Source organism: Lactuca sativa, chromosome 4 (assembly GCF_002870075.4).
Source record: "Lactuca sativa cultivar Salinas chromosome 4, Lsat_Salinas_v11, whole genome shotgun sequence".
Lineage (NCBI taxonomy): Eukaryota > Viridiplantae > Streptophyta > Magnoliopsida > Asterales > Asteraceae > Lactuca > Lactuca sativa.
The window spans coordinates 367,296,351-367,319,443 of NC_056626.2; the positions used below are offsets into that span (position 1 = coordinate 367,296,351).

Below are 23,093 nucleotides of genomic sequence, written 5' to 3' on the forward strand. Positions count from 1 at the left end.
TGAGAGGCATAATCAAACCTTGCTCGACATCATTCGTTCCATGATGAGTCGTGCTTTGCTACCTATCTCATTTTGGGTGTATGCCTTAGAGACTGCCACCCATATCCTTAACTTAGTCCCTACAAATAAGGTTGCCAAAACACCTCACGAGAAGTGGACAGGGAAAGCTCCATCGTTGGCACATATCAAGGTTTGGGATTGCGAGGCTTTTGTAAGACGAGAGACTCACGACAAGCATGAACCTCGTAGTGAGCGGTGTATTTTCATCGGCTATCCACAGAATTCCTTTGGATATCTCTTCTATAGACCGAGTGACAATGTTGTCTTCGTAGCGAGGAGAGGGGTATTTCCGAGAGCGAGAACTCATAAGCCAAGGGGACAGTGGGAGGAAAATCGATCTTGAAGAGCTTCAAGAATCGAACAATGAAGGAACCTCAAACACTGGCGCTCAACCTGAGGAGGAAACTCCTGTTGAACCGATTGATGATTCCTTACCTCTTAGATGTTCCAGTAGAGTTAGTGTCCCACCTGTGTTATATGGTTTTCATATAACATGTGAGGGTGATACATTTATTAGTGACATACACTAATAAATTTGGATGAACCTAACAACTACAAGGAATCCATGGCAGACCCGGAGTCTGCAAAATGGAAAGAGGCTATGGACAGCGAGATTCAATCCATGTATGACAACCAAGTTTGGAATTTGGTTGACAATGTGCCAAGACAAGGAAAACGCCCCTGAGTCAAGACAAGGAAAGATATGGTTGGATACATGGCATCAAGTTCTAATTAAAGAAGCTAAGACACCTTGCAAACAAATAATCAATTTCCTAACTCTCGGCTTGAGGAAAATCCTCTTCTTCAAAATGACAGTATTAATAGAGAATATGCTATTATGTCTTATATAAATATATGGGTAAACATGGGGGACTTAATTGTAATATATATTATTATCTCTTTTGCACCCTATGTAGAATTATCTCAAGGATAGCATAAATATAGTAGTGAGGGGAGTAGTAAGGTATTGAGTATTTTTGTATTTTGGAGTACTCTACATTAGCGTTTGGCAGGACGTTTCTCTTATTGTATCTGCATCTTCATTTGACTGAAAATCAAGTTTTTTTTTCCTTTTCAATCTCTTTTTGGATTTCTTATTCATTTCTTGGTTATTGTTTTTATCACAACGCCACCCACCCACACAAAGATTATTGTTACCTATTTCTTTTTCTATCATCAAGCACTAGGAATCTTAAAGAATTGGGTTGTATACATACATGTTGGAGGAGTTAGGGTTTATGTTAGAGATCTGGATACCCCTTGGATCGTGTGAACACTTTCCGAACTTATATTTCTACCCTATGCCCGGGTTACAAGAAATTCAGCCTAGGATAATCCAATAGGACACTTACAAATCTAGGCACAAAAATCGTAAACCAAATTGCTAGAAGGATTCTATGTTTGTCTGAAGAAAAAGAGAGCTAATAATTATTTGTCTCTTTTAAAAAAGAAGAGTCGTTTATATAACAAACGAGATTAGGGTTTTCCTCTTAGGGTTACCCGTCAAGGGTTGCTTTGGAAGTAACAGCGGGACCCCAGCCAGGGGCTCTGCCCCGTGGACCTCGCTAAAGGAGCGCAACCCGTTTGGAAACCTTGGACCCAGGGGTGCTGCCCCCAAACCCCCTACTTATCGTCGAACCGACTTCTAATTCGATCTTATACATGCGTGCACTCCGCACAAACTCGTATATATATATATATATATATATATATATATATATATATATATATATATATATATATATATATATATATATATATATATATATATTAGAGTACAAATTATGAAGCCCCTTAGGTGACATCTTAATTCCAATCACATAAAATGACATGGTGACACTAAAATCACAACAATACATACATACATAAGGATAAAGATTTTGTCCCTCACTCCCTTTCTCCTACTTGCATTTTCTAACATGATAAAAAAAACTCAGCTTTTTTTATTTAATGTAGAAAATAAAAGAGATAAAACTAATTTACCCTAGGATAAATCAGGATCTATTAATGGAATCATTAATTTCTCCACTAAATTCACCAAATATATTTGGGCAACCCTCCCACTTACAATCGCTCGTTATTCCCAATATCCATGTAACGTCACATTTTTTTTCATACCAAAATTTTCATTTTTAAAGATAATATTTCATTCAACACATTCATAATGCATGGAGGAAAATCATTGTTTGATAATCAAAATCTAAATATCCAAATCAGAGTATAAATAGAAACATGCGGAAATCTTAAAACATAATGCCAATGCACATGTACAGTCAAGCCTTGCCCTTCCCACGATCTGACGAAGTACTTGAAAAACATTTAATCTATTACTATAAGTCAACACTTAGTAAGTTACCCAAAATACCACATACAAAAATATAAATACAGTGCATACAAGTAATGTCCTTTAGCACAAAGTTGGTCTGCCCCTTGGCATTCATCATAAAGTCGGTCTGTCCCTTGGCCTTCTCTATAAAGCGGGTCCGTCTTGAGTATCTTGGTCATCAGTTATGAGTTGGACCGCCTTCAACACTCATATGTAATACATTGACATATAACATACATACAGATAAACAATCCAACAACAACAAACAATGTGTTGGGGTTGCAAAGTTATTCATTCATGACTTTGTAAATGTTTGACTTTTGTAAAACCCACTTGCATGTGGAGTATTTGCCTTTGGACCCATTTGTTAGAGAGTGAGAGAGAGACATGTAAACACCTCTATAAATAGTGGGTTCATACCACTTGTAGAGGTGTGCTTGAGAGATGTAAAAGTGAGTGTGTAAGTGTGTGTTAATTATGTAGTCTAGATCCAGATCCTTTTTGTGTAACACCATATACGTTCAATATATCTCTTAAACACCCAAATCACCATGTTCAATTGTGCAAGCTTTAATTCCGCATGTCAAACCATGTTCTTTATCACTACAATTGGTATCAGAGCTTGGTTTTTACGATCAACGTGACTTTCGAAGAACGATTCTCGGTTTGGCAACTTTTGTCGCAATTTGATCAATTTTGGTGAGTTTCTCTCTATGATCTCTCTTAATTTTGTTGAAATCATGCGTAACGTTTTTGATTTGTGATCATTTGACTCGTTGGATCTAAATTTTTGTTGAAAAACCCATTTGTTGTGATCCAATAAATTTTTGTTGATCAATTCCCGATCCAATTTTATATTTGTTTGTTCGATTCGAGTTTCAAATTGCATGTATTCGTTTGAATCAAGAACTTGTCCAAAATTCATTGTGATTCTTTTTATATTTTGAGATTCCGACACTGTTCATCGAGTAGCACAATAATTCGTTTACATCATATGATCTTTGAGTTTTGTTCCAGAATCTAATAGACGCTTCAGATGGTTGTACGATCGTATGGTCGTAACTCGTATTTTGTTTCCAAGTTCTTGAGTCGCGTTTTCTTCTCATCATTCTTAACAATCGACGAGTTTTGATTGTTGAAATAAAACTTGTGAATCGATTCTATGTATTAAGTTTTATCACAAAAATCGATTATGATCAAGTCAAAACTAAGAAATCGGAGATTGATCTGTTGATTTTGATGAAATTTTTGATCGAGAACAATTGACGATGGTGAAGAACAGTTGAAAAACACCTTTTGATCTGAAATCGGAACTCAAAATCATCTATTTTGTGTTTTTAGATCGTTGACTCTAAAAGTCAAACACAACTTCTATGGGTTGATTCATGGAATTGAAAGAAGAAATCGATATATTTGAGTTCAATATGTGATTTGAAATAAGAATTCGAGTTCAATTTGGAGATTGATTTCGCATTTGAATAAGTTGTTTTTGTGATGAATGAACACTGTGATGAACGAACGAACCAAGAACGAACAGATGATTGTCAATAGTCGATTGTTTTTAAGAAGTCGATCGATGTTTGGAATTTAGATTTAGAATGGATTCGCATTTGGTGAAACTTGCGAATTTGAGGATTGATTGGTTGTTGTTTGAGCGGATGAAGAACGAACGGATGAACTGATAAAAGATTTTGAAACTCGATTTTGATTGAGTGTTGTTCGCATTATGATTGGAGTCGATTTTCGATTGTTCTTAATATCAAAGGCTTGATGTGCGAAAGAATGGTTCCACTGTGAATTTTGGGATGAATTAAAAAGAGGGTTGATTAAAAATTGATTTCGCATATTGATCGATAAAATTGAGTTCACACTTTTGATCGATAAAATGCGAATAATAAAGTTTTTTTTATCAAAGACGAGTTCGCATATGTGATCAAAGACAGTTCGCATTTGGTTACAGAGACCAAAATTTTGGTTCGCATTTTGGAATCAAATTCGCATTTGTGTAACTGCACTGTGCAAGGAGTGTTTAATTCGCATTTGGAGTTTTGTATTGGAATCAAAATGCGAATTCATCTCATTATGATTCGCATTTTGGTGATTGAAACATGCGAAGGGATGCGAAGGGTATAAGAATGAAAATGCGAAGTCTGTTATTACCAGTTCAATGAAGAAGAAAGCCAAGAGTTTCGCATTTGGTCCCTGCTCTTTTCAAGAAATGACAAAAATATTCCAACTTCGCAAGTTTGAACATTATGCAGAAATTATCAAAACGAATGCCTGTAGTTTCGCATTTTTGACAGTTTGTACCCAACTTCGCAAATGGGGTCATAAAATGCTGAAATTGCAGAATTTTCAAATCTGGTCCCTGCAGTTTGTGCGAATTTACACATTTTACCCAGTTTCGCAAATGGGAGTGTGTTTCGCATATTTGGCTGTTTTTGGCGCAACGGGTCACTGCAGAATTTTGAAATTGACAATTTCTACCCATTTTTGAGAAATTTTGTCAAAGGCGATCTGTGAACGAAGCTAAAAATTCAATATTTTTTGGATTTTTCGGATTGAAGCAAAATGTTTATGCCACATGTTAAGGGAGAGTTTTGACATGAAAAATTCCGAATAGAGCACGTTCTTTTTCCATGGAGTTTTATAATCAAATTTCGATTATAAAAAGGGGGAGAAGTTTTATATGGAAATTCGAACTTGAATTTTTCATATTAAGCGGATTTGAAGACCGAAGTGATCTTGGAGTTTTGAAGCCACGAGATTATGCAATTGGAAGTTCAGAAGTGATGTATTCGAAATGGGTTTGGTATTATTGAAGATTTTTGGGGTGTGTTTTTATGCGCAACTTTGGGGTGATTATTTGGAATTAATCATTCGTTGCTGCTTGGTTTGTATGGTCTCACATCCTAGAGCTCAAATTGAAGAGTCATGGAAGAATTGAAGATTGAAGTTCGTTTCGACATGTGTCACCTTTGAGGCTCGAACCGCGTAGTGCTTGATTTTGGAAGATTTGAAGTGGGTCATTCATTCCTAACTTTGAGGGGGAGAATGTTGGGGTTGCAAAGTTATTCATTCATGACTTTGTAAATGTTTGACTTTTGTAAAACCCACTTGCATGTGGAGTATTTGCCTTTAGACCCATTTGTTAGAAAGTGAGAGAGAGACATGTAAACACCTCTATAAATAGTGGGTTCATACCACTTGTAGAGGTGTGCTTGAGAGATGTAAAAGTGAGTGTGTAAGTGTGTGTTAATTATGTAGTCTAGATCTAGATCCTTTTTGTGTAACACCATATACATTCAATATATCTCTTAAAAACCCAAATCACCATGTTCAATTGTGCAAGCTTTAATTCCGCATGTCAAACCATGTTCTTTGTCACTACACAATGACTAAACTAGTCTACTTGTCTAGTAACATACTACATCATATCTACATCCTAACACTCGAAGTCTCGCAAAATCAGGTACACGCACCACCTAAATCATAGAGGTAAAACATCATACTACAACTCAAAATCCTCATTTTGACAAAATTCAATATGTTCAAAAGTCAAGGGTCATTGGCCCTTCACGTCGTGGCCACACATAGACCGTGTTGCGATCACTAAATGTCAAAAGAGTCGCAATTGACCCAAAAAACCGCGTCAGGTTTTACACTCTAACAACTTAACTCATTAAGCTCTTAATGCATATGGTCCAGAGCTTAGAAGCTTGAATTAATCTGGTTCGATTAATGATTTGCATGGATAAAGTTATCAACTTTATCCATCTATTAAGCCCAAACAACCAAGATCTAGAACCCTAACTTTTAAATGAACAAAAGGACCAGGGGATCATGCATGGCTTGGAATGGGAAAAGAACTCAACTTTCTAGCATGAAATGGTTCCGAAGTGAGACCTAAATTACAACATCCACTAGAGTTCCCCAAACTCCAAGCAATGCAAAGTACATCACCAAAAAAACAACCAAAACATCATTTAAGCCTAGATCTAAGCATGGAAATCAATAAAGTAAGGATGCTTGATACTTAAAATGGTCCAGAAATAAGGAGAAGGAAGAAAAACTTGTAGATCTACACTCTAGACTCTTCCTCGATCTTTCTTTCCCAAGAAACTTCACTAAGAATGCTCTAAATACACACACATGCACCAAGAACACTCAAAGGGGCTACGGTTTGTACTCTGGAGATGGAGGTTGGATAATACACAAAAACCTAAAAGTTAGCACCCTTAAATAAGATCCAAGGCCCGAGACCAAGGGTTTTGAACCCAGCCGCCACTACGTCGCGGTTCATACCTGACCGCGTCGCTACTTAAGTGACATGGCCATGTCGCGACATACTACTGTTCGCGTCGTGGCACGTTAAAACCCCTACATCTCAAACTTGAATAAATAAAATCTAAAAGACTTGTACCTGGAAAATGGATGTTACAATCCTCCTACATACCGATACGTCCCATCTTCATCCTCTTTTTTAAACCACGGTGGTTTGTATCCCTATTCTTGTAGTTTTTGTGACTACAAAATATTAAATCAAATAATTACAAATTAATCAATATTCATAATGTTTTCCTTTTAAGCTTAAGGGTTCATGTAAAAAAATGGTAACCAACTATTTACATTGTCCTTAAAACAAAACAATTAAGAAAAGGTTAAGTTACTAGTACTTTTGTTCAAAAATATCACAAGAACCTCCGATATCCCGATTTAGAGGTACAAAAGGGTTAAAGTAAAAAGTGGCGGTGGTCATGGACGGAGCATATATAGGACCAAGGGGGGCTGTGGCCCCCCCTAATTTTTTTTTATATATAGTCCATAAGTATTAAAAAGATTACATATTATGCCCAAAACAAGAAATTTTGACTTTGGCCCCCCTGTCCTTTAATTTTTATACGTATTCTATTTTCGGCCCCCCAAATTATAACTTCAAGCTCCGTCACTGGCGGTGGTGAAAGGTGTTTGAAGACGGTGGGTGTTTTTTTTGGAAAATTTAAATAGTTTGTTACTCGTTAACCATTCAATTTATGGGCCATAGGAGGCGGGCATGGTATTTTTGGAACAAAAAGTGCCCACACATTTTGATAACAAACCTATTATTATTAATAATATTTTTTTTTTCAATTTGATTGCTTTGTTTTTTGAACGGTGTATATAGTTGGTTACTCATATATGAAATTAAATAACTATAGCTTTAAAATAATCCAAAGAAAGCATACCATTCTTTGTCTGGTCTCAAAATGAACTTTTCTAAGTTTGCCATGTCATATTCACCATTCTGAAGATGTCATGAATCCGTAGGTGGAATCTTCTCCTTAAAAAAACACCCCAAACAGATCAAAAACAAATCTCAAGTACATTAATATCAATAGTTTGAATTCCCATTAAATGAATGAGTTGTGATTTGTACATGTAATCTCGGGGTTAAGTCGTTCAATGTGATGGCAATGTTAGATTGTATCGAGTGAGATTAGCAGGAGGCAATGTCCTTTGCTATAATGAATTTGCATTACTCATATCTTTTGTTTTCACATTTGTAATTCCATTTATGTAATACAAGCCATTGTCCTATTTTCCACACAATTTTGTGTTCTTAACATCTTCAACAAACCTATATACTTGTTCAACAATACCATAAGGCCTAGAATTAGGGATCAAAATTCTACAACAATCAATCTTCATTGTCAATATATATATATATATATATATATATATATATATATATATATATATATATATATATGTGTGTGTGTGTGTGTGTGTGTGTGTGTGTGTGTTACTTATGTATATAAGTATATCCACCAATTTTAATAATTTACATGACAGATTTCTTTCAAGAATCGATTGTTCTTTGAACTTGAGCTTGCATGAATATTCTTGATTACCACGTATATGCATTATTCCATGATGATCACAGTAAACTTTACCAAAAATAAGATTATAAATGTTGGTTGTAACCTGAGAGCAAAAAGAAAATGCATAAACATGTGTAAAGTGTTCAATAAGTAATGATGTATGCCGGGATAAAATGATGTAGATAAAGGTCTATTGCTTCTTTTCTATATTATTAACTAAATAAATGGCCATTTTACCCTTAGATTCCAACAAACAATTTTTACAAAATTCATCAAATTATAACGTAAGAGAAGTTTAAAAGAAAAAAAAAAAAAAAAAAAAAAAAAAAAAAAAAAAAAAAAGAGGACAAGTATATAAAGGTTTCTTTTGAATACATCAAGCCAGATTTCTCCCCTTAACCCATTAAGTCTTTATGTCTAAATTAAGTAATAAAGAAACACCCACATATAATTGTCCTAGTAAAATACTTAATTCTTTGAGCAAACACCACCTAAGGTTGGTAGGTGTCATATATACCACACATACCACACTTTTGCTCTACCATGTCATCGTCACTTCCTTTTTTCCTCACCCCACAAAACTTGTTGGTGTCATACTACACTTTACCACACTTTTATTTTTTTTATATTTTTTTAATTGAATAAATGTAATTATATAAAATTAATAAAAGGAAAATACTTCATTAGTTAAACAATATACATACTAAATTATAAAAAAAACATAATTGAAACATAGTTGAATAATATGTGACGTCCAATCATCATAATCCTCGCCCGAATCTCTTTTAAACATTTTTGATTCGTTATATGTATCATCGAACAAGTCGTCTTCAACAAAATCGTCAACATCGGGATTCGTTCAAGCATTGAAGATGTGTTCCACCAAATCAACGTGAAAGTTGTGGTGTCCAACTCAATTGTATACTTCCCCTCTTTTTGCCATGTATGCCTCCGTACCAATACCAACTCCTTCAACATTTGGTAAGTTCTTATTTTCATTGTAGCGACAGATCGCCTTTCGCTCGTCCTCTAAAAGTATATTATGCAATATGATACATGCGTACATCAGGCTAATTATTCATCTGTGCTCCATAGAACGTGTCGTTACTACAAGTATCTGCCAACATCTCTTTAGAACACCAAATGATCGCTCGATATCCTTCCTAGTAGATTCTTGTGCCGCCTTAAACGATAACCATTTGTCATCATTTATACATGAAAATGATTTCACAAATACTGCTAACTCGGGATATATTCCATCGATAAGGTAATACTCATCCTTGTATGATGTCTCATTTACCTGAAACGACACATCATACAATTTCACAAAGGATATTTCATACTATATGCTTCAAAAGAATATAGGTAGTCTTGGAAGGTTTTGTTGATGCTCAGTTAGGGGTTGCATGGATTAAGGAAAAGCCACTATCACGTATGTGTTCACAATCGAATGTTCGACAATCAGTTGGATGTCAATGTTACAAAAGAGTGTTGATCCTTTAACTACAAAAGCATAGTACATAGCAAATGCATAAGCAAGGAAGAAGTTTATTTAGCCGAAGAACTTATCATAATTTGAGATGCAACAGGAAGATTGCATATTGCATTGTGACAACCAAAATGCAGAATATAGTCCACTTAGCAAAGAATTTGTTGTTTTATAGTAATACGAAACACATTCAAATGATGTCGCACTTCATTCGCAAACTAATAAGTGATTGAACTCTTAATCTGAAGAAAATATTTGATAGAAAGAATCCAAAATACATGTTTAACAAGGTGGTGAGTACGGAGAAGTTGAAACCGTGTATGGCATCAACTGAACTTCAGGTACTTGATGAGAAGGAGCAAACTAAAAAGAGAGATAGAGGTTACAATGTCCTAGATTTGATGGTAGCAGATATGTTCACCAACCTCCAAGCGGTAGATTATTAAGTTGTGGAGACTAATTATGTCAGTGTTGTCAAGATATGTTATTGATAAACGTATTCTGTAACAATAAAAATGAGTAAAAAATGATGTTTGAGAACAAAAATGAATAAAAATTAGTGAGAATACATGATAATGACGATAGTTGTGTGATCTTGAACGTATTCACATTACTAAACAACTTTATCTCTTAGTCATTCTCATAGAATAACACTGTCCACACATGTCCGTACAATAGATATCCATTCACATTATAAACGAACCGTAAACCACACCACGAAAGTATTAAACCGCGTTATCCAGTGCGGACGGTTCATGTGGTTTATTGAACACCCCTAGTTAACATTGTTAAATTCCTACCACGGCACATCAACCTCATCCTGAAACTCAATCATATATTTCTCGACCTTATCTTTCAAACACCCTAAAAGCCCCTTGGCCTTTATCTTTAACTCCAAAAGCTTCGCTTTAACTTTTATAATCTCATCTTCAACTAATTTCTCATTCTTTTTCGCCTCCACATATCTTTTTAAATCCACCCCAAATTCCGACTCAAAAACAAGTCTCACAAGTGTACGTATTTTATCCCTCAAAAACCCAACTTTCATCCCCAAAATCTCAAAAGACTTCAAGGTATTATCCCAAGCTTCGAGTTCCTCCTTACTTATCATGAGCTTGCAGTTCTTGATCTCTTTTGCAATATTTACAGTTTCACCAATCATGCCTGCTACGAGTTTGTGATATAGATTTTTGTGAACACCATCGTGGAGGAATTGTTTTTTGTGAATGCATAATTTATAGTAACCTAGTTTGACTTCTTCCGAAAGCTCAGAGTTGATGCATTGACCGTTGATTTTGATGCGAAAGTGTTCAAAGGATTTGAGGTCTTGGAAGGGTGTGGTGGAAGGTTCTGGAACTTCTGACCCAATATCTTCTTTGTTGGTTCCGGAATGTTCTAAAATCTCAATAGCTTTGACTAATAAAGGGGTTGACTTTTTATGCTTCTCTTTTACCATGGTTAAAGAAAGCGTCTTCGGGTGCTTGCGTTTCTTTGGTTTAGGTGATGGAGTAACTGTTTATTACAACAACGTAGTTTAAAATGTAATTAATAAAAAAATGTGAGATTGAAATTTAAGTAAAAATGTAATTTTTGTATTAGTAAACGATTATTTACCTGGAGGGTTTTCATCATTTTGGGCCTCCAAATTCAAAAGGCTAAGAGCACCATCAACTTCATTCGATTCACTTGCTTTTATTATGTACACCTACAAAAAAAAACATGAATTGAGATTATACATGTATGTTATGAATACGAATAATAGTTTATATTTTCAATCTTTTAAGAATGTTGTTAAATAAGATCATGGAATCATATGTTACCTTAAACTTGAAAGCATCGATTAAATGAAAGACCAAAACATCTCCTTCAGTCAAGTCATGTGCAACCACAAAACTTTTCCACCCTGCACTAATCCCATTTTTGTATGCGATATATTTGACTTCACATTTCTCCCCATTTTCATCTTCAAGTACAAATGTAGTTTCTTCTTTTGGCATAAATGACCTACAAAATGGTGTTGGAAGGCCCTAGGGGGGGGGGGGGGGGGGGGGGGGGGATAGGGGGTTAAGTTAATTGTTATCATATTGTTCATTAGTTAAAGAAAGAGGGATTACCATCCAGAAACCTTGGGTGACTTGTGATCTACCCATCAGCTTTACACAGCTAGGAAACTCGGTTCCAAGGCTTGATTGAAACTCAGTTGCAAGAATCATTGCAGGTGAAGTTGGAGTTGGAGATTTGGAGCTTTTGGTAGAAGAAGACTTTACTTTCTTCAAACTGGATGTGAAATGGGTAACAATCATTTTATGGTTCAATAGAACAAGATAAAAGAATTGCAAAGCAAAACTGACCTCAAAGATGGAGTTGAAGTCTTGCTTACTGGCTGTTGATGAAATCAAAAACTGTGAACTTGATGCTATATGTAGAAAGAATGGTTGAATTTCATTTACATATGAACCCTAAAACCCTAAACACTAATATGCGTTGTATTCATAGCTAAATGGATAGGCAAATAGAGAAATTTATGTTTGAAAACAGAGAGAAAGTAAAGAAAATAAACTGAGATAGCTATCAAAGGGGTTATTCCATACAATTTTTCAACAAAAGTCAAGAGATTTTCCTTTTTCCCCAAAATTTCTCTGATCCAATTTAGGTATTATTCAAAACAAGATAAATTGCAGCATGTTATCTAGAGTGTAGAACTCAAGCAACTTCTTACGATGTTAATCTTCGGAGGCGGACGTTCTGTCTGTACTTCAGTTGGAGAGACCTCAAATCTAGTCGGCTTCGACTTTCTCCGTTTAGACTGTCGAAACACAACCAGATCCAGTGTTAAGTAACTGATTTCCAGCAGACATTGAAAATTGAAGAACATGCAACGAGAGGAGATGAGAGGTACCAATGAAGGCGCATCTGGATCATTATGCTGAGTATTAAAGGTTTTCGTTAACTGAGAGAAAATATTGTAGTCTTCTGCAGAATTGGGGCTTCCCAAGTAGTTTTTTGCAAGAGGGGGATTGGAATTTTCTACTGCTAAGCTGTCTTCTTCAGCTACCGGAGCTGCCATAAGTGGTAGTTTTCGAGACGTTGGAGGGTTCGACGGAAGAGAGAGAGAGAACGGAAAATATGTAAGCAGGTGTTGGAACCGGAAGCTAGATTAAAGTGGCCGTTGGTTCTACAATGGCTCGTTGCCTCGTTACAAGTGACCGTCCCGTTTTTACTGTTATGATTTATATCACTTTGTCCTATTGTCCATACTCACCAACCTTGGGTTAATATTATTTCATTTTACTAAGGCAATTATCACAACCCATATTATGTTTTTATTGGTTAAAAATGATTATTTTTTTTAATCCTTCTCTCTTCACCATTGGCTAGGAGATACATCGAGCAAGCAATGAACTTCAACACAATGCTAGGAGATACATCGAGCAAGCAATGAGCTTAACACAATGCCAAGGTAGAAGAAAATAATGATCCATATTTTTATTATAATTTTTTATTTTTAAATAAAAATATATAATAAAAAAATTGAGCCCTATGTAACTGTTCATTTTGTACCATCTCAACCCCCCCCCCCCCCCCCCCCCCCCCACCTACTCAATGGTTCATGGAGTACCGAATACAGGGTGGGCCTTATGTTTGATTGTGTAAAGGTAGGGCTTAGGGCCCCAAATTGTAAGGGGCCTCATTTAGTTTCAAGGCCTGCGATTATTTCTATTGAAATCACGTCATGAACGATTAAACTTCACTTCTTATCTCCATAGTCATACCCGATTCTAGGCCTTCTGCCCTTCTTCTCCGATCGTTTCTTCAACAGTTCCACTGCTCCACAGTCGATTGAATCGTTGGCTCGCTGCTAACCTGTTGGCTGCTGTTCTCGGCTTCTAGTCTCTCGCGTTTCTCCAGTGATCAAGCCTCAAAGTCAAAACTCTAAAGTCTAAAATCAAAATCAGGTTACAGGTAATTAGACAACCATCTATTCTGTTCATCTGTTGTCATTGAATTTGAAACTGTATTGTGCTTCAATGCTTGTATTTTCCCTTTTAAGTTTTGATTTTCCTATTGACTAATTATGTAATTGGGGATTTGGGGTTAATAACCAATTAGCTGAAATCATTAACCATTCAAACCAATGTCGTTGTGAGCCTGTGATTAAATAGATACAATGGTATATAAATAGAGCAAATAGTCACTAATAAAATATTGAAATCATCCATAAAGTTAAGAGTTCTACTCCCTGTACATAAATGTAGCTTCCCATGCTTCTCGACTACAAAAATAAAAGTGAAGTTCTCATATTAAAAAGTTATAATAAATATTTATGAAAACTTATAACAGCATACATTGTTAAAAGGTATTTTTTTTAAAGATGTAAACATATTACTAATTACTTGGTACTTAATAGAAACAACTAAAAATACAAAAATGGTCATACTAGTAGCCATAAAATAGTAATGTACTTTTTTTTATAGTTTCTCTAAAAAAAACCACTATCACAATTCTTTGTAAAATATTAATATCTACCTGTTTGTATGTAAGTTTAATGAACATGATTTCCAACAGAAATGAACATGGACCTCATTTGCAAGTTGCAACTAAGTGCGGGATAGGAATATAATTGAATTCTAGTTCCAACCAATCCTATAGAATCCAACAAAAATGGTTGGCAAACGACTCTTAGTAACTGGTCTATCAAAAACACTAAAATGAATTCATGACTAAGACAATTTTAATTCTTTATGTTTTTAACAGTAAGCATTTGGATCATTCTAGCCAAAAGCAATTAGATACACACAAGTTATCCACCTCAAATAACCTTTGTCCCAATGCTTTAATTTACTTTGTTTGTTGAATCATTCCTAAAAAATGTTCATGCTTTTTGGCTCTTGGTTTGGTTGATTTGCCCTAAACTCCCTCAAAACTGAATTATGATGTAATGTCCCCATAATATAGTAAATGTCAAAGGGCCTCAAATTTTTGATTCGCTTAGAGCCCCCAAACTCGTTGAGCCGGTCCTGACCGAATATAATGCTAGAAGTAGTAGTGTCAAACGATCTATGGCTTTGACATGCTTTCTTTGGCATGACAGGGTCAAAAAATGACAATGTACTAGGTGCGTCGCCGATATTCATTGACATTCTACAGGGTAAATCATCTGATTTTCCATATGTTGTTAATGGAAATTAATACAAGTTTGGGTATTACCTTGTAGATGAGATATATCCGGAGTATGCTATATTTGTCAAATCATATATATACCCACAAGATGAAAAAAGAAAATTGTTTAAATTGACACAAAAATCAGCAGAGAAAGACATTGAAACGGGGTTTTGGTGTGCTCGAGAAGAAATGACACAACATAAAACACCCCGATACAAGCACATGATAGGGGAAAAATAAATTATATACCGGTTTCTTTTGTCATTTTGCATAATATTGTACTTGAAGATAAATGTCAGACTATTTGTATTATAACCCAAATGATGTACTTCATCCCCCGCACAAATAACAAGTTGATAACTCGGAATAATACATAAAAACTTTTAGAAATACAAAATTCAGAAACGTACAACAATTTTCGCAAAGATTTGACGAAACACATTTACGCGAGACAACATAACCAAGACAATGAGGACAAATATGTTTCAATTTTTAAGGATTTAATATAATTTTTAATTTTAGCGTAATGGTTTTCATCGTTTTTAGGTTTTAATGTAATTTTTAATTTTTAGGTTATAATGTAAGTTTTAATTTAAGTGTAGAGTAAATTACACGAATGGTCCCTATGGTTTAGGGTAATTTGCGTGTTTGGTACCTAACTTATTTTTTTAACTCGGAAGGTCCTTACTGTTTGTTTTTGTTACGCGTTTGGTCACTGTCTTAGCTAAAAAGGTTATTTTGCCCTTGATTTTTTAATTTATTTAGATAAACACACTCCCAACCCCACCCCCTTCACCTTACCTTACCTACCCCACTATTTTTTTCCTATTTAAATAATAGTATTTTTAGGTAAGATAGGGACCAAACGCGTAACAAAAACAAACAGTAGGGACCAAACACGTAATAAAGCAAACAGTAAGGACCTTCCGAGTTACAAAAATAAGTTAGGGACTAAACGTGAAAATTACCCCAAACCATAGGGACCATTCGTGTAATTTACTCTTAAGTGTAACGTTATTTTTAATTTTATGTTTCTTTTTTTAAAGTTTTTTTATGTAATTTTTATTTTCACTTCTGCTAATGTACTTTAATTTTGATTTAATGGAACTTTAGTTTCCTTTTATTTTTTTATTTTTATTAAAATTGAGTATTTAAAAAAAATAAAAAAATATTAATGATGCGGAGTGGTGGGTATTTCCTAAGTAGAGTAAGGTGATGCGTGGTTCGCATAATGTTACTATGAAATTGAAAAATGAATGTGTGAGGAATTTGAATCCAATTCGATATCTTATTTAGTTAATAGGTAATGAAATTAGAATTAATTCTAGATTTTGTTTGGCTTATAGGAAATGAAATTAGAATCCATGTAAAATGACATAATTACCCATTTTGTTTGTTTTGCTTAATTTTAATTTATTTTCTAACTTGTAGGTAAATATACATTATATAAATTATAAAAATAATAAAATCACGACAATAGCAACGGTAGCGGTGGTGGTGATCGTGGTGGTGGCGGCAGCAGTGGTAGTGGTGGCGACATTGGCGGTGGTGGTAGCAGTGGTAGTTGTGGTGTGTAATGATAATGGTGGTGGTAGTTGCAGTGACGGTGGCGGTGATGGTTGTGAAGTTGGTGATGATTGCGACAACGGTAGTGGTGGTGGCGGCGACGGTAGTTGTGATCATAATTTCTTTTCCCTCGTCTCTCTGCCAAAATAATAATAATAATAATAATAATAATAATAATAATAATAATAATATTTTCCAAACAGTTGATTATAATTTACGGGGATTTTAATAACTAACATATAATAAAATTTGAGGCTTCCTAAAGCTGATTTTAATGTAGTATGTTGGTGCAATTACTTATTCCATCATTCCCACTTATGTGTTGATGACGACAAAGAAACTTTAATTTATTTTGTGATCTAACTATTTTACTTAATATATTGTAAGTGCTCATTGATCTTAAATGATATAAATATAAACAAGACCCACACGTCCAAATGATCAAGATCATTAGTGCTACAATTGATAATGTCTATCTATGCCTCGGAAAATATGATATATGAGTGTCAAAGCGACAACTTGGATAACTAAGAAATCGTTTAAGTGAAGGATCATTGTTACAAGATTCAAATAAAGAATATTATCTTGAGTGCTCAATTTTTTATCTTGTTCATTTAAGTGGAGATAGCCTTAATAAAAGTCCATTATTAGACAATCATTTTCAGCTCAACAAATAACACATGACTGGACCATGGACTTCGAGATACACATCGGACCTTAAATTAGGCCCAAAATATGAATACCCAAAGTTTGACTTGCGAGTTTTATAAAATCCGCATGCTAATCAACATTATGTGCCCAATTGATTCTCTCTATAGTGCTTTTCAAATATGGTCGGAGACAAAAATAAGTGTTTGTGAGCTTAGAAAAAGAAACTTTGAAACAAACGTCATTACTTAAGCTTGATCTTAATATCGTTGGCGCCATTCAAACTATCTTGAAAGCGAAAGTGTTGTTTTGTACCTTGAGAGAAAGAGAGAGATCCACATTCTACGTTCAAAACATGAATTTAATTTAATTGTGAAATAATCTACAATTCTGACTAGGCAAATGTAGTAATCGTTGTTTTGAATCACAAAGAATATGAAAACCCAATCCCAAAAAGATCAACACAAATTTCATTGGTATCAAGTCTCATGGAATGGATTAAGGAAGAGAAAACATAACTTTAAGTAGAAAATGGACAAGAAAGATGCAAAAGAACATGGTATTTAAAGAGATGTGTTAATGATTAAAAACTTCTAGACACTGATTTGGTGGAAACTGGAAATTGATTCTAGAAGATTTGTAACGTCTCAAAAATTACGACAGAAAATTCCATTTTTAATAAAACAATTATAAAACTATTTGTCTGAAACAACCATAGTAACAACTTGTAGAAAATTCAAAGTATCAATAGTCAAAACATATCAGGATAAAACAACATCAGAGTAACAATCTCAAAGATCTCCAGTGCGGAAAATATGGTGTGATGTGTTGCAATCATACCGACTCCTTTCCCTTCGAAGAGGAAGTACCTGAAACCAAAATCGAAAACTGTAATCACAAAGCTTAGTGAGTTCCCCCATCATACCACATACCATACAATAACATATTGCCTAACATATATGGGTGCTGGCCTACCCCTTCGGTCTCTTTCAACCGGTAACCGCCTAGCATATCTGGGTACTGACCTACCCTTTCGGTCTCTTTCAACAGGTACCCGGTGACTATTTCACCCCTACCACTACCACATAATATCCTAGCATATACATATAATTCTCCTACTGCCTAGCATATTTGGGTGCTGACCTACCCCTTCGGTCTCTTTCAACCAGTAACTGCCTAGCATATCTGGGTACTGGCCTACCCCTTCGGTCTCTTTCAATCGGTATCCGGGGACTATCCTACCCCTCCTACCACTATCACATAATATCATAGCATATTAGCACATAAAGCATAAGAGATAGCGGCATACCAGACAATTATCACAAAGACAATCATCTGAACTATAATCAGCTACTAGTTGGCCGACATTGGTGCCTTCGACCCACTTCTACTGGAAGGTAACTCACCTCAAATGTCGTGAAGTAGCTGGACTGTCATCGACTCTGAAATCTGCCCCACTCAAACCCCTACACATATAGATTTCCTTTAGTTATCCTTTTCATGCTTATAACCCCTTAAGGGTCAAATTTGGTCAAAGTCAAAGTCAAGGTCAACACCCTAGTCAAAGTCAACATATTGGTCAAAGTCAACGTTCCGAGTTGACTCAACTCGCCGAGTTGGCTCATCAACTCATCGAGTTCTATAAATCAAAAAACTTGAAACCGCGATCCAACTCGTCGAGTTCTTTGACAACTCATCGAGTTCCTCCTATCCATAATATCGGTACTTTCCCATTCTACTCGCCGAGTCGTCCTTGAACTTGTCGAATTTTTCCTTTTACATAATCGGTATATTTCGACTCAACTCATCGAGTTCCTCCTTGAACTCGTCGAGTTCCTCAGTCTTCAAAACCCAAAACCATGGTCAACTCGCCGAGTTTGCTCAGTAACAGAAAAGGTCGGGGAACCACGATCCAACTCGTCGATTTGGATGAACAACTCATCGAGTTCTCTTAGTCTAAATCCATTCAGCCACTTCCAATCGAGTTCAATGCTTCCAAACCATAGATTTGCCCCCTAGGGCTGATATATCACGTAAAGTTGCTAACTTTACGTCCATGCATGGTGTCATGAAGCTAAAACACCAAATCTAAGCTTCATAAGAGGTCTATGGCATGGTAAAGGGCCAAGACTTGATAAAGCTAGCAACTTTAATTCTCTTTAGGCCATGGACGTCTAGATCTGAAGTCATAACTTTAAGACATGCTCATATCCAAGAATGGACCCCAAAATAAGCTACTAAAGACCCTAAACTTCTCAAAGAAGAGATTTATTAAATAAATAGCCAAGTTATCGAATTTATACCTTAATATGGCAGCCTCAATAGAGAAATCCCTAGATCCAAAGCCTCTCCCTTGAACCAAGCACCTTCAACTTCAACTCCTTCATGAAAGCACCAAGGAAACACTATCTTTATACTCACACACACACACACACACTCCAAAATGGTCTAAAATCACGAATTAGGGTTTTACGATGAGGGGTGATAAGGGAGGCCACAATGAAGCATTAAGGTCTTTAAATAGGGTGCAAAACCTTGAACATTAGGGTTTCATTCTGGTAACTCATTGAGTTGCGTCTCTCAACTCGTTGAGTAGACTTTAAGTTCCGCGTCCAAAATCCATTCCTACTCGACGAGTTTGGGGCCTCCAACTCGTCGAATTCCCGCACAAAACTGAATAAATCTGATTTAAAATACATATCAGGAACCGAACGTTACAAGATTCCCATAAGTACAATAGTTATCCATTAGGTTGCATAAAGATGTACAAGAGACCCTGGAGAAAGCTATTAATGTACGACAATGATGGTAAAAGGAGTGAAATCAGTTGCTAAGTGTACAACTTGCGCCATATAGAAGTCGAAGTTCAACTTCCTTAAGATCTCCTTCAACCTTGGCGAATTCCTGCTGTTAAATGGGATGCTATTATAAGCGAATTCATTACAAAATTTGACTAGAATGCATGAGGTCATTTTGTATTATTGTCTATCAATTAACTAAAGTTATCATTTTTGGCGATTAATGTGGGTGTGCCACTAAAAAACACTTGCTAATTTATCTCATGAAAGTGTGAAACAACGATGTTTTTAAAGAATGAAAGAACCAACCACTTCTAAATCATCGTTATGAAAAAAATAATTAACTTAATTAAATTGATCTTCAAAAATAATACTCCATATTTTAAAGATATATCTAGAGAAAGCAGCCACCTTTGAAAAACGTAGGCAGGCAATTCATCAAGTTCTGAAATTTATTATTATAAAACATTTGAAATTACGTTTTACAATTTAATATAGATTTTGACTTTTTATTAATTAAAATGTTAGAATACTAATGGCTTCCATAAATATATAAAGTTAAACTATAGCACAATTTCACCTATATGAGAATTGTTTTTTATTAATGGATGCTGACTTGGTGCGTATAGTTCATAAGTGATTGGTTTATCCTTATCAAGTTTTCCATTATATCATTTCTTATTTGTATGAACTTCTTCCGTATAAAATTTATATCTAATAAAACAACTTTATTATAAATATATATAAATACCAACTTCTGCTGCTAGCTAAAAGTACAAATTTTTAAACACAATGTATAAGTATGCTAATACATGTTGTTTAACTTCAATCCTCTAATTTTGTATGATCATTCACTTTCAACACCATGTATTTTATAAAATGATATTTTTCATCCTTCTACTTTTTAAACATTATCCCCTCCCCTCTCAACCTTCAACTTTGTAAAATATCATTTTTACCTATTCGTTTTCTAGATATTTGTGATTATCCTCCATCCCTTTAGTATATATATACAATATGATTTTTTCTCATCTACTTTGTAAAATTTATTTTCTACCCCTTTATTTTTTTTAAATGTTAGTACAAATATATCCCCCCCCTCTTTCAACATTCAATTTTATAAAATATCATTTTTACACATTCGTTTTCTAGATATTTGTGTTTATCTTCCGTCCTTATCTCTTTATCGTATATATATAATATGATTTTTTCTCATCTACTTTGTAAAGTTTTTTTTTTCTACCCTTCTATTTTTTTTAAATGTTTGTACAAATATATGTCAATGTATAAAGTGTAACTTTAATCCATCAATTTTGTATAACCCATCATTTGCATCCTCTCTATTTTGAAAAATGGATTTTTTTAATCCTTTTGTTTTTTTTTAAAATGTCACTTTCTTCCTTTTAATCTTCAACTTTATAAAATATCATTTTTACCCTTTCATTTTCTAGATTTTCACTTTCACCCCCTCTGCCTTCAACTTTGTTAAATATCACTTTTTATGCTTTCGTTTTTTAGACTTTTGTGTATCCCCCATCTAGTAATATATAATATGATTTTTAATCCTCAACTTTGTTAAATGTATTTTTCATGTCTGTTCTTTTAAATGTTATTTTGATTTTCTCAACTTTAAATTTTGTAAAACGTCATTGGTTTAATTAATTGTCACTCTTAATACGTAACAAAAAAAACATAAAAAACCAGCGCAAAGCACGGGCTCAATTACCAGTTTATTTATTATTATAGACATTGCATGTATTCATAAAAACATCTCCCATCAGGAGACCATTTATGAATAATTTTTTAAAAATTGTATATATAATATCTACTAACAACAAAGTTTATTTTAATTAATTTTATATAATTTAAAATATATTCTAGAAGTGGTGGCGTATGTTTGGATATGGGCGGCTTTTTTGACCCAATTTATATAGCTTTCCGAAACACATGGCCAGCAACACCTGACCAAGACTCTACTTGTGTCCCAAGTTTTCAATGGAAACATTGTATGAAAGGGTATTTTTTTTGAGAAAAAAACTAACTCATGGTTTGCTAACTTACAAGTTGTATTACTGTATTACTTGTTTTTTGTTCTCAAAAGTATAATGACACGTAAAATTAAAAAATTATGAGATTAGATAACGATAATGTCACTATACACCTGTCAAATCAATGTACAAGACTTCAAATATGTATGATAAGAGATTTTTTTTTCTTAAGTTTTTTCAAGACAATGAAATAATCAAATCTAGAAAGCTTTAGATACCACGACAAGGAAAGATGGACCTCAATGAACATCAATTTTTGGATTGTTTCATTTGTAAAAAATAATAGTTATTTTTCAGCATCCCTAGTTATCACTAAGATGATTCACACCATCATATCGTATACCATCATGTCATATAAGCATATATGTATATCAAGTTAACATTGTTCTATTAGGCATATACCATCATGTCATATAAGCATATATGTATATCTAGTATATGTATATCTAGTTAACATTGTTCTATTAGGCATATACCATCATGTCATATAAGCATATATGTATATCTAGTTAACATTGTTCTATTAGACTACATGCTTTAGAGTTCAATGTCCAAAAAACTCATTCCATATTAAAATTGAAACTCTTAGGCTAAAATAACACCACTCGATACGAGACAAAGTTGATGTTTTATGACCAATTGATTCTCATTATTGTCTTTAACTAACATGTTACACTTTTTTTTTTTTTTTTTTTTTTTTTTGGGGGGGGGGGGGGGGGGGGGGGGGTAAATAGGGTCTTTGCCTAAATGAAATAAATAAGCTAAGTTTGAGTGTTTAAGACTTGAGTTGATCTCAATTGTCTTCTCTGTTGAAATAGTTGTTCTATTTCTGAATAGCAGAGTTCTATCAAAACTATCCATATAATTATGTCCACGAGTTAAAAATGCTTTAAATGTTATACCAAGTAAAATGCAAATTTGGTACATATGGTTTGCAAAAAGCTATGCCGAATTTAAAATCTTTTCAACTTATATTATTGGTCAAAAATCAAAATTTTTATCAGATTTGAAGTGATTGTTATACACATTTAGATTCTTTTTTTATATATATATTTTTAAGGTTCTTCATATATATATATATATATATATATAAAATTACAAAACATCCCAACACACATCCAATTCCCATCCATC

General features: G+C 34.3%; 1 protein-coding gene across 1 annotated transcript; it reads right to left on the minus strand.

The window, feature by feature from the left end:
- Positions 1-10,252: 10,252 nt before the first annotated feature.
- Positions 10,253-12,922, minus strand: LOC111916479 (B3 domain-containing protein Os01g0234100). The gene is made up of 7 exons (XM_023912147.3): positions 12,636-12,922; positions 12,456-12,542; positions 12,088-12,119; positions 11,851-12,013; positions 11,557-11,763; positions 11,351-11,441; positions 10,253-11,248 (listed from the first exon to the last, which is right to left on the minus strand). The coding sequence occupies exons 1-7, from the start codon at positions 12,801-12,803 to the stop codon at positions 10,533-10,535; spliced, it is 1,464 nt and encodes a 487-aa protein (XP_023767915.1). The 5' UTR covers positions 12,804-12,922; the 3' UTR covers positions 10,253-10,532.
- Between the last annotated feature and the right edge of the window lie 10,171 nt (positions 12,923-23,093).